This window comes from Phocoena sinus, chromosome 7 (assembly GCF_008692025.1).
Source record: "Phocoena sinus isolate mPhoSin1 chromosome 7, mPhoSin1.pri, whole genome shotgun sequence".
In the NCBI taxonomy this organism is placed as follows: Eukaryota; Metazoa; Chordata; class Mammalia; order Artiodactyla; family Phocoenidae; genus Phocoena; species Phocoena sinus.
In genome coordinates this window covers 6,308,917-6,321,387 of record NC_045769.1, presented here as the reverse complement: position 1 = coordinate 6,321,387, position 12,471 = coordinate 6,308,917, and the positions used below count along the sequence as shown (strand labels likewise).

Genomic DNA, 12,471 nt, shown 5'->3' with positions numbered 1-12,471 from the left:
GTGTTTTTTTTTAACATCTTTATTGGGGTATAATTGCTTTACAATGGTGTGTTAGTTGTTGCTGTATAACAAAGTGAATGAGCTATACATATACATATATCCCCATATCTCCTCCCTCTTGTGTCTCCCTCCCACCCTCCCTATCCCACCCCTCTAGGTGCTCACAAAGCACAGAGCTGATCTCCCTGTGCTATGCAGCTGCTTCCCACTAGCTATCTATTTTACATTTGGTAGGGCACATATGTCCATGCCACTCTCTCACTTCGTCCCAGCTTCCCCTTCCCCCTCCCCGTGTCCTCAAGTCCATTCTGTACGTCTGTGTCAGGGGCAGTTTGAATTCAGCAGTCCTGCATATTAAGGCGATGGTGAGGGACGTGCCTGTGCTTAAGGTCAGGGGCGTGGAGTCAAGGCCACCCCTGCTGGCAGGGAGCAGCTCTGCCTGTGTGGTCTGTGAGCCCCGTCTCCACAGCACAGCCTTGCTGATTCCTGTCATTACAGGACTCTGACACTTGGGGTCGCTGTTTCCCTTTCGGGTCTGCAGACTCAGGCCTTTGGAATCCTTCATGTGGTTGGTTTCCTCAATCAGCTCTGCCGGCCTGGTACTGTTTTTATTAAGCTAATTCACACTTGTTAGCAAAAAGCAAAACCAGGCAGGATGTTACCTGCTTCAGATAGTGTCTGGGTGTCAAATGCATGCTTGTCAGTGTCTCCCCGTGTCCCCTTGCCCAGGAGACAGAGGTTGCTATGTTAATTGGAATTTTTAACCAAGGCAATCAATAAGTGCAAACATAGTTGCTAAATAGCTCTTAGGTCTATTAAACAGACTGTGAATGTTTATTTAAAGTGAGGTAAGTCCCAGCGGCCCTTCGTGGAGGGCATGTTCAGTCTTGAGGCCCTTGAATCCCCAAATCCTGAGAGATAGGATGAAATACACTCCCGGTATTTTATGAATATAGCCAATCGCTGGAATTCCATTCAGAAAAGAGGCGGCTGTTCCTTTTTAAAAATGTCTTCTTACTGCAACGGTGCTTCCCAACCCCAGACTGGATCTACTTACGGTTCTTCCTGTCATGTGGCCCGAGGCTGAGCCAGCCTGGGGCTGCCCTGTTGCCCTGTGCCTACCTGCCTCTCAGGCCAGGGTTTCAAAGAGGGAAGCAGGTGGCAGGTGTCATCTTGCAAATGGCTCTTGGTGGGTGGTGATCAGTTTCACTGGGACCACCCAAATGGACAGTTAGGGATCCTGACTGGATTTCTGAGCCCAGGAGTTCAGCCATCCCACAGGAGAACATGGTCAAATTGGGCTGCTCACACCTGGGGGATTTTAATATTTCCTTGGTACTTGATTTCACAACGCCCTCACCCCTTTGTCCACTAAAGTTGCTGTTTGCATTTATAAATGAGTGAAAAGAAAGACTTGTTGAGAAACCGATGATGTTTCTTAAACCCAAGTCTAAGATTGTGGGATCTCTGTGCGGGGGGTGGGGGGGCGGGGGCGGTTCTAAAGAAGCAGGGTGATGCTGGAGAGAGGAAACCACATTTCAGAGCCCTAAGACCCATCACTTGCTGGCTTTCTGCCTAAGGGCAAGTTCGTTTGCTGCTTTTTCTTAGGCCCTGGTTTCAGGTGCAGAATAGGAAGTACCATATCTTAACAGCAGGTGGACCCACGTTGGTGGTTCATTTAGTAGATTTGAAAAGTGCACGTTCCTTTGATGACACATCTTTGCTGTTGTTTTCCTGCCGTGCACAAGTCTGGTGGTTTCCTCATCTGAGCTCACTTGGACCTTTGATCTTACCTCCCCTCCCACCCTTATCACATTTCATTTTAAACATGTTTAACGTCTGTCTTTGCTGTGGGCCAGTAGATTCCTTGAGTGTCGACATCACCCCCAGTCCGATGATGTCTCTGTGTCCCAGGAGCCCAGCACAGGTGTTTGCAATCCCGTGGATTCTCAGTAAATATGTTTTGAGTGGATGGATGAATGAAAGGGTTAGATGACCACCCTGGAATCCCTCAAATCCAATGTATGGATTGCCAGAGAGGCTGTCCAGATGCAACCTTCTAATGGTTAATCTTATCCCTCTTTCAGTGTTTTCCTGACATGCCTTCTTCTGAGAAATCATGACCGATATATACAAATCATGATGGAAGGATCACTCTTGATTTGTGGCACACTCTTCCTGTCGGTCATTTCTGTGACCACGTCTGTCCTCCTAGCTGCCACACATAGCACCTGTGTGCAAAAAGCAAAAAAGTTTTTAAAACTTTTAAAAAAGTTTCTTTAATAAGATGCTTTATTGCCACGTGCCAGAAAATTTTTACAGTAAACACACAAATCTGTGATGACGGCAGTATGGATAACACCCTCTAGAGTTGTGCAGTGCACAGCCTACACCACTGTACGTGGCAGCCATGGGGAGGGGCGTTCCACCTTTGCCCACACAGGTTGTACTCACTCTCTGCAGGTTTCTCTTTAAAAACAGTTGGGATCCACGAGCCTTTTTATCTTGACTTTGTTAGCAACACATGAATAACAGCACAGCAAGCATGCAACCTACTTTCCAATCCCCCTGGAACAGCACAGGGCAGTTGCAGGGCGTACTTGGTGCATCATGGGCTCAAAAAGGATATGGAAAGAAATTTGTGAGCAAGAATAAAGCCAGAAGCAGTTGATGTTTCCAAGCTGCTGTGTCCTCTCTCTGTCCCTCTCTGTGCTGCAGTGGTACATGAATGGGGTGAATTATTTTACCGACCTGTGGAACATCATGGATACGCTTGGGCTCTTTTATTTCATAGCAGGGATCGTATTTCGGTAAGTAGTCCTCACCACGTTTTCAAGTTTCAGGTGTTTTGGGATTCTCTTGGGTGGAAAGGCGGAGGAAAGACGTTTGAAGCCCAAGATAAGAGAGAGAGGATGAACTGTGGTCCCGTTATTTTATGAATATAGCCTAGCTCTGGAATCCCATTCAGAAAAGAGGCTGCTATTCCTTTTAAAAAATGTTTTCTTACTGCAACGGTGCCGGTTCTTCCCATCATATGGCCCGAGGCTGAGCCAGGCTGGGGCTGCCCTGTTGCCATGTGCCCTCCCCGCCCCCATTTAGAGATCATTACAAACGCCCATTGTCTCTGCCTCTTAGAGACACAGCTTGGTTGGCATAAAGCTGGGTCTCCTCTCTTCCCCCCTCCTGGTGATCTGTAATTGAAAAAGGGTTCTTCATGGTTTTTCTCTTTGTGCTTATAGAATTTGGGGAGAGAATTAGAAATCAAGGAGAGAATGATGAGGGTGTTAAATATAACACAGTGTTTTCGTTTGGGGCCATAGAATCTTCTAACGTACACTTAACTTCAACTTAAATGTTGGTTCTGGAGACTGCCCTCCCAGCTACAAGAGTTCCTCAATCCCTGAGGATTAGAAAAACCAGTTGAAAAGTACTGTCGAAGGCAAAAAGCAACATGACGCCACGTGATAGGGAAATTGGGGTGCATACAAACCTTGGCCCCCCGTGTCCAGCCATGCTCCCTTCCGGCCCGCCTTTCCCAAAGAGCTTCAAGGTGAAGCTCGTGGTCTCTTGGAGCAGAGAAGCCTGACCATTAATATTCTCACCTCCCCAGAATGAGATGCTTTACAGTGAGTGCTCGCTCTACAATACGAACGGGGTAAGAGCTCAGTTTCCTCCTCCAAAAACACCCTCCCTTTCTGCTTGGGTCAAAGGCCCAGCATTTTTTTTTTTAAGTTTTTATTTTATATTGGAGTATAGCCGATTAACAGTGTCGTCATAGTTTCAGGCGCCCAGCAAACCGACGCGGCCATACATATACATGTATCCATTCTCCCCCAAACTCCCCTCCCATCGAGGCTGCCACATAACGTTGAGCAGTGTTTCCTGTGCTATACAGTAGGTCTCTTTGGTTATTAAAGGCCCAGCATTTGAATCACGGTTGGATGTGATTGCTAGAGCATTCCAGTTAGAAAGCACATATGGCTTTCAGTGAACACGCCAGCAGGTGGTTAGCTAATCAGATGATCTGGTGCAAACGAGGTAAGTTTCACTGGGGGGAACCTGGCAGGGTCAAGTGCCAAGTGGCCGGGGTCATTGTAGAGGCCTGTGAGCCAGGAAGTTAGCGATGTCGGGACTGGGTCCTGCAGGAGTATTTGGGATGAAGGACTAAAGTGTCCTGCCTCTCCTGGAGTCCATGAGGGCAGTAGACGTGGCCTTTGGTTTTCAGTGGCTGAGGGGCCGGTGATGTCCCTGGTCTATTTCCACTTACTCTCAGTTCCCAGGCTTTTGGCTGTTTCTTCACGTTTGGTTATTTTTAAAAGCAAAACTTTGATTGTAAATCAACTGTACTTCAATAAAATTAAAAAAAAATAGCAAATAAAATCCAGAAATAAATAAAAATGATAAAAAGCAAAACATTGAAATATTTTGTCAGCATCTCACAGTTTCTTTCCTCTTGTTTCCACAGGCTTTACCCTTCTAACAAAACCTCGCTGTACTCCGGACGAGTGATTTTTTGCCTGGATTACATTATATTCACGCTAAGGTTGATTCACATTTTCACGGTCAGCAGGAATTTAGGACCCAAGATTATAATGTTGCAGAGGATGGTAAGAATGAAGAATATTTGTAGTTAGTTGTCCTTCTTCTAACTGCATCCAGCGTTCCTTTCATCGTTGAGAGGAGGATTTTGTGCATAGAGTGATGGCTGCATTTCACAATCAGTAGGGTTTACTTTCTTGATGTGTTTTCATCAGGGACCCCTCTTCCAGGTTAAAATTGAACAAAAGATGGCTGTTAGGAGCAAACAGCATGACTCAGTGCGTTGCTAAGAAAGATCTCTAGATTTTACATGTTTCCAAGTGCTTTCACTTGAGTCTTAACAACTCACTAGGAGCCTAGGCGGGAGAGGGACTTTTATACCCATTTTACAGATGTGGACAGTCAGGTTCAAGAGGGTTAATATGTTTGTCTGGAGACATGCAGTGAGCTAGAAGCATAGCGTGGACTGGAACTTTAATCTTACAACCATGCGATACAGACTTCGGGAAAGCACTCCCAGCCCCGTTCCCTGGGGACAAATAACAGAAAGATACACACTGACGATGTTGCTTCTCTCAGCTTGTTTTCCACGTGACCCAAACCTCCCGTGTTTCTGTCTTTAAATCAGATGGGCGTTTGGATGAGCTCATCTGGAGGTTCCTTTCCAATGCTGAGCTTCTTGAGTTTGTGGTTTTAATTCAAAGCATATCTGGGGCATCAAGTCACCATGAAGTCATGCTATGTGTGCAAAACATTAAAAAAGATAAAGCGGTGCATTCTTGTCTAAAAAGGAGAGCTTTTATTTTCCTTAAGAAAAAAAAAAACTAAGGCAATAGCTTAGGGGTCTGCAGAACGTGAGCTGGAGAGGAGGAGGGGGGTCCAGAGTTGGATCCCTCTTCTGCTCCCAGGCTGGTCTCATTCAGAAAGTCTCTGCTGCTGCTCTGGTTTGGGGACCTGCAAGGAAAGATGCATCCGTCAGTTTTAGTGCCGGGAAGGAGATGCCCCGAGACCCAAGGGTGATGATGGCCATTTTTAAAAATTAGTGATCAAATGCTGGGCACCTTAGGTTCCAGGGTCCCAGAGCCTCTGTCCTTCTCCGTGGTCAGCGGAGTGGACAGGCCGCCCTGGTGCAGTCCTGACTCCACTCTCGTGTCCTCCCATGACAGCTGATAGACGTGTTCTTCTTCCTGTTCCTCTTTGCCGTGTGGATGGTGGCCTTCGGCGTGGCCAGGCAAGGGATCCTCAGGCAGAATGAGCATCGCTGGAGGTGGATCTTCCGCTCGGTCATCTATGAGCCCTACCTGGCCATGTTCGGCCAAGTGCCCAGCGACGTGGACAGTAAGCCTGACGTGGCCTGGGCGGGGGACAGCTGGGAGGCGGCAGATGCTTCTAGAACCAGCCTCTGAGGCTCCCCACTCTGACCCTGGGGACTGTCTTAGGAGCAGAGGCGGCTGGGATCTGGCCAACACCAGGCAGGGGACGGTAACCCTCAAAGCCATTTCTTTCTCCTGAGCAGGATCTTACGTCCACCTTGTAAGCTTGTTCCCAACATTTCAGCCTGCAATTTTTAAACCTTTTTAAAAAGAGTGTTTCTCATATTTCCAACAGCAACGTGGCCGATGAAAGCAAGGAGCCTCACTGGTTTAGAAACGCGTGTTGCGAGTCTGTCCTATGCAACAGTGACGGGGTGCTCGTTTATTTCAAAAAGTGCAATATTGAAAAATTTTGCACTGCAACCTGGAATTTAAACTTCCAGCATTAGCCTTCTGCCAGCTATCTTTCAGAGGCAGGTTAATGGTGGCAGAGATGGCATGGATTTGGCCACACCCAGTTGACATAAGGAAAGTGTTGGGCATGTGCAAACTGGTGTGTGTTTTGGATTAACTGTCTAAAGCATCTCTGTGATGCTGACAGTAGCCTGAGCTTGTCATGTTCTGCCTGCCACGGGAAACCCACCCCGATGTTTGCCTGGCCCTGTGCTCTCATTTCTCAGCTCCTTGGTGTTTCCTCAATTAGCTCCGTGGCCTCGTGTGGTCCTTCTGGCCTCTTTTGCTGCAGCCTCTTCCAAGACCTTAGAAACAGCTCTTTTCCGTGCAACGATGGGAAGGCACCTTGTTATTATGATTTCCCGTCTGCACACTGTACTTACCATTTTACGTAAAGGGGAGTGTGTGTTGTCCTCACGGCAACCTTACGTGTCCGTGGTTTTAGTCCTGTGACAGACAGCTCACAGTAACTAACCTAAAGAGCCAGTGGCAGGTGGGGTTCAAATCCTGGTCCAGCCACGTGTGTGCTGTGTGCCCTGGGACGCAGCTTGGCATCTCTGCCTCTCAGTTCCATTGCAGGTAAAAATGGGTGTAGCACCGACTTTTCTGCTGGGCGTCTCACCGACCGGCGGGATTGAACTCAAACTCACACGCTCGGATGAGGGTCTGTAGCCCGGAGCGACTCCCGGAGGGCCAGACACTCACATCCATTGCCTTCTCTGAGATTCCCAGACACACCTCTCCACCCTCCCTTCCAGACTCAGACCTTCTGCAAGTCCCCATTCTAGGATCTGTCACCACCGGTCGCACAGATGTGCAAAGCAGAAGCCTCAATGTCATGTCCTTGATGCCTCCTATGACTTCCTCCCCCACCTCCAGTTCATCAGCTAGTTTTGTTGATTTTATCCCCTAAATGTCTTTGAAACCCAGCCACTTTTTACCATCCCCATCACCACTACCCTAAGCCATCCTTACCCCCTGCCCACGTGGCTCTTAGGCAGAACCTCCTCACATCTCCCTCCGGCTCCTTGTGATCTGTGCTGCAGCCAGAGTGATCCTTGAATAGAGAGAATCCGATGTGTCACACCTCTGCGTCAAGCAGACTAACGGCTATCCGTTGCTTTTAGTATAAAGATAAAAAAGTTAACATGCTAACTGCACATGCTGTTCTCTCATTTCAACAGACCTTTCCAGTCCCCCTACCACAGGGCCTTTGCACGTGCTGTTCCCTCTCCAGATGCTCTAGGCACCCCATCTCTCCCCATTCATTTAGCTGGCTCCTACTCATCCTTCTGTCCTCAGTTCAGAGACACTTCCTTCCTGTGGAACCGTTCTCAGATGAGGTGCCTCAGTTTGTGCCCACGGAGCACACTGTACGTGTCCTTCTTAGCACTTCTCAGGGGCTGAAATGTTCAACTTGTGTGGTCAATCATCTGCCTATTCTTCCAAAGAGGTTGGAAGCTCCCTGAGGGCAAAGACCATGTTTACCTTGCCTTCCTTTTTATCTTCCATCCTAGTGAAGTCCTGGCTCATAGTAGCTGCTCAATAAATACTTAAAAATTTTTTATTGAAGTCTAGTTGATTTACAATGTTGTGTTAGTTTCAGGTGTACAGTAAAGTGAATCAGTTATACATATGTTCACTCTTTTTTAGGTTGGTCATTGCATAGTATTGAGTAGAGTTCTCTGTGCTATACAGTAGGTCCTTATTAGTTAACTATTTTATATATAGTAGTGTGTATATGTCAGTCCTAAGGTATCCCCCCATTTCCCCCTGGTAACCATAAGTTTGTTTTCTACACCTGTGACTTTATTTCTGTTTTGTAAATAAGCTCATTTGTACCATTATTTTTTGGTTCCACATATAAGCAATATCATATGATATTTGCCTTTGTCTTTTTAACTTACTTCACTCAGTATGACAATCTCTAGGTCCATCCATATTGCTGCAAATGGCATTATTTCAATGCACTATTATTCAGTCAATAAATAATGAGTAGATGAACGCCTGATTCTGAGGCTTACCCATGATTCTGAGGCTTACCCATGATTCTGAGGCTTACCCGTGATAGAGTGCCTTGGAACGATGCCCAGCACATTGCTCATTGATCATCACACCTTTGTGGTGCTTTAGCACTGCCCCCTCCAGAGGGTCCTCACGTTGCCTGTCTGTTGTTGTATCCTCAGGTACCACGTACGACTTCTCCCACTGCACCTTCACTGGGAATGAGTCCAAGCCCCTGTGCGTGGAGCTGGACGAACACAACTTGCCCCGCTTCCCCGAGTGGATCACCATCCCGCTGGTGTGCATCTACATGCTCTCCACCAACATCCTGCTGGTCAACCTGCTGGTCGCCATGTTCGGGTATGTGCTTGGCCATGCACCGGCTGGGGGTCCGTGCCGTGCCGGGCCGCGTGCCAGGCGGGGCTGGGGGAATCGGGAGTGAAGCAGCAAAGGTCCACCCTTGAGGAGCTTATGATAGAGGTCTTATGATAGGGGATTGGTGGTCTGGGGCGGGGAGAGGTCTTGAAGGGACTATATTAAGATATAGCGAGTCCTATAAGCTGTAACATAAGTTTTTGGACCCCAAAGACAGGTGCCTGTAACCCCCTCCAGCACGTTCAGACTGCACGTTTAGTGTCCATTTAGCAACCTCCCCGGAGCGCCGAGATGCCGGCCTGACTGTGGCTGAGCCAATGACTGTGGCTCAGCTCGGCTCCCAGGTTCTCATTTTCTGTGGACTCCGTGGGATGGATTCTAGGGCTTAAGGGACTCAGCTTTTAGTTAGCTGCTGCTTTAAAATATTTAGTTTAAGTACAAATCAAGAGAGCAGAGTCAGGAGAGCGACTGTCCTTTGGGGCTCATGTCTAATGAGGTTGGCGTGAGAACACGATGGCGACTGACACATTTTTTTTGCTTTTGGCCATTCTCTGTAATCCATTTAGAAAGTCATGTTTATCTTGCCCCTTTGTCTTTCTTAGGAGCGTTTCAAAGAACCCCATGTGGTGGGTACAGTGGGGGTACCTTAATTTTATGCTGTTGTTGTGAGGTAGGGGGTTATTCTGGGTACATGAATCCTGGCATAGACGGGCAAGCAGTTTAGAAACAAAATACAAATTAAAAAAAATTACTTGTTAAACTTTGGAGTGAAAGAAAAACCATAGTTGAAACCAGAAACTGCGAAACTGTGAAGGACAAGAAAAACACATTTAATTTCATTAAACAGGATACCTCAGATGAAGTCATGTGGTAAATGATAGACTGGGGGCAATGTTTGCCTAAGGTGAACAAAGGCTTCTCATTCTTACTATAGAAAGAGCTCCTGCAAATCGGTGAGAGAAAGATGAGCCAGTAGAAAATGGGCAGAGGAATGCAATTCAGAGAAATTCAAATGGCCACTAACTGTAGGGGAAGGGGCTCAACCTCATGGGTAGGAAAGGTCAGCTGAAACCAACAACGAGGTGTTGGTTTAGGATCCCTCAGGTGAAGAGACATCATAAGAAGTGCTGGAGATGATGCTGGGAAATGGGCACTGCTCTGGGAATGTGAATTGTCTCCCACTTTTGGGAAAGTGATCTGAAAATAGCTATTAAAAAATATGCAAACCTTTGGCACAACTCCTTCATGTCTGGGAATCTTTCCTAAAGATATTGAGGCAAAAAACGTTTATTAGATCATTGTTTGATGCCTATCAATAAGGGGATGGTAAAACAAAGCATGTCGTATCCATACCATGGAACGTTATGCAGCCCCTAAAAAGAAAAGCTGAGATCTGTATTTATTGACTTGGAAAGATGACATTTTGTTAAATATAAGAAGCTCAGTGCAGCCTTATGTTTATGGCAAAATCTTATTTTCTGACAGTAAAAAACAAGAAATGTTTAAAAGGCAAGTGTATATTTCACTCAACACAATGATCACATATCACTTCCATAATTTAGAAAAAAAGAATCAGAAGATAGTTGTCATATAGAGTCCTGAGGGGCACCAGGATTGTAGACGAGGGTCATCTTTCTTTGTCGGTCAGTGGCCTCCCGTTGAGTGAGGCTGGGTGGGGGGACGTGTGCCTTTGGGGACATCACGCATCCAAGGGGCTGAGCCATGAGTGGTCATCTGGTCTTCAGGTGTACAGCGACGTCCTCCTCTATACCAGCTTCTACACTGTGGCCATAGTGGTGTTTCTGAAATGTCACGTCTCTGCTTAAAATTCTGGAAGGATTTCAGTATTTCCCCATAGTGTTCAAGGTAAATTTCAGCCTCCTCAGCTTCCTCCAAGGCCATCGACCTGGGCTTTGAAAACGCCTTCAGGCTTCACCCCTGCTACCTGTCCCTGGCAGGCATCCCACCTGTCCATCCCTAAACAGGGTGATCTGTCGTACCTGACATTTTGCAAATGCCACCCCTCTGTTGGCATTACCCGTCCTATCTCGACCGTCTCCTCCCCGTTCCTCTCGCCCTCTAAGGAGTCCAGCAGCATCCTTCGCCCGAGTGGTCCTCGTGCCCTCCCCACTGTGCACAGAGACCCCGTGGGCCCCCTTCACAGTGGTAGCTTCCTCTTCTTCCAGACCATAAGCTCTGGAGAGTGGAGATTGTGTCTGTCTCAGCACCTGGCCCTTTCCGTGAATGAAAAGAACAGGATTCTTTCTGCTTTTAGTTCATTATTCAGTTTTAGTTAGGGGAGTAGCTTCCTGGTCTGTTATTCACCAAGTAGTGTCAATGGTGAATGTCAGACCAGTGAGGGGTTCATCACATAGATGTATAACATCGGTTCTGTGCCAGGTGCCTGGGCCATGGAGATCATGTGGCCTTTGTCCCACTCAGCCTTAAAGAGGGAATATGCACCCCACCCCACCCCCAACTCCATCTCCGCCCCTAAAGGGGGGCCTGGGAAGGACTCAGGAATCCAGACGCCTATACTGCTTACGGGAAGCTGGACCATGTCAGAGGCTGCCAGAGGTCCCCAAGTCTGAGCTTGCAGAGAGAAGTGGCAGAGACGGGTGGTTATGTATCCACGTGAGGGCAGAGAAGGGAGGACCGATTCCCAAACTCGAAGCAAGAGTGGGGAGGGAATGAGATGATTTGGGGTCCTATTTTATAGTGATAACCTATCCTGTCAACCTGTACATTGAACGTTGGGTAGTCCCTGTAAAAACTGACCACTAATATAATATCTACAAAAATTAAGCAGAAGGGCCGACAGCTCCCAATGCGATGGCCTTTGAGCTACACGAATTCAGTAGATCTCAGGAAGCAGAGTGCTTAGAGCTCTCCCGAGTCTGTGTGCTGTGAGCTGTTCACCAAAGCCATTCTTGAGGACCATGTCAGTTTGTAATTCATTACCCCCATGACAATCGTAAAGTGATAGCATTTGGAGCTGAGAGGGACAGGGGTCCGGCCTGTGATTTTCAGGTTGAGGAAGTGAAAGTCGGGCAGCTCAGCATCTGTGGCCCTGGCCGCACTGCCGTCCGTCTTGCCTGTGTGCATTCGAGGCTCGAACTTGAGTCTCTTCCCTGCGAGGCCCGAGCCATTGGGCCACAGCCCACTGTTGCCTCATTCAGTGTGTAAGTGTGACCACTGGGGAACTTCCCTTCCCTTGGGGGATCCTTAGATTCATCTTGGGCTAAGGCAGAGGCCTTTTTTCTGTTAATACCGGTCTGAGCAGCTAGAGTAGCCCCCTTGCCATCCTTGAGCTAACTCGTCAGGACACTGTTTCTGATGGTTGTGATGGATATTCCGGGTTCACTCCAAGCCGACAGCTCCGGGCTGTGACCCCCGTCTGGCACCGCATCAGAATATTCATGTAAGAGCTTAACCATGCACGGTGGCAGCCTTTTGAACTGTAACATAAATGTACGCTTGGGAATTTTAAAGTAATATCGGGATGCTCTCTAGATGGTATTCAGCAGGGAAAATAAATGGGGGTAAACATCTGCGATGATTCCACGTTAAAATTACCCATCACAGGCCCTGCGTGGCTTATCAGAGGCACGAAGTGATCTTGAGGTCAGTAGGTGACTCGGGGTCGTCTTAACACGGAGCTGTTAACGCTTTCAGGCACCGTGTCCTGAAGATAAATTCACCCACGGCATTTCTGCTGGAAAGGACTCATCAGACATGCCCCGTCTAAGATAATTTCTAAGAATAAAATATTTTTGTAATCTTAGGA

At 47.5% G+C, this 12,471-nt stretch overlaps 1 protein-coding gene across 1 annotated transcript in view; it reads left to right on the top strand.

Annotated features, from left to right (window-relative positions):
- Positions 1-12,471, top strand: part of TRPM8 (transient receptor potential cation channel subfamily M member 8) — an 88,101-nt gene that overhangs the window by 55,213 nt on the left and 20,417 nt on the right. The window contains exons 17-20 of the mRNA XM_032637415.1: positions 2,719-2,810; positions 4,466-4,607; positions 5,706-5,877; positions 8,492-8,669. Coding sequence (XP_032493306.1) covers positions 2,719-2,810; positions 4,466-4,607; positions 5,706-5,877; positions 8,492-8,669 — 584 coding nt within the window. The remainder of the gene's footprint in view (positions 1-2,718; positions 2,811-4,465; positions 4,608-5,705; positions 5,878-8,491; positions 8,670-12,471) is intronic.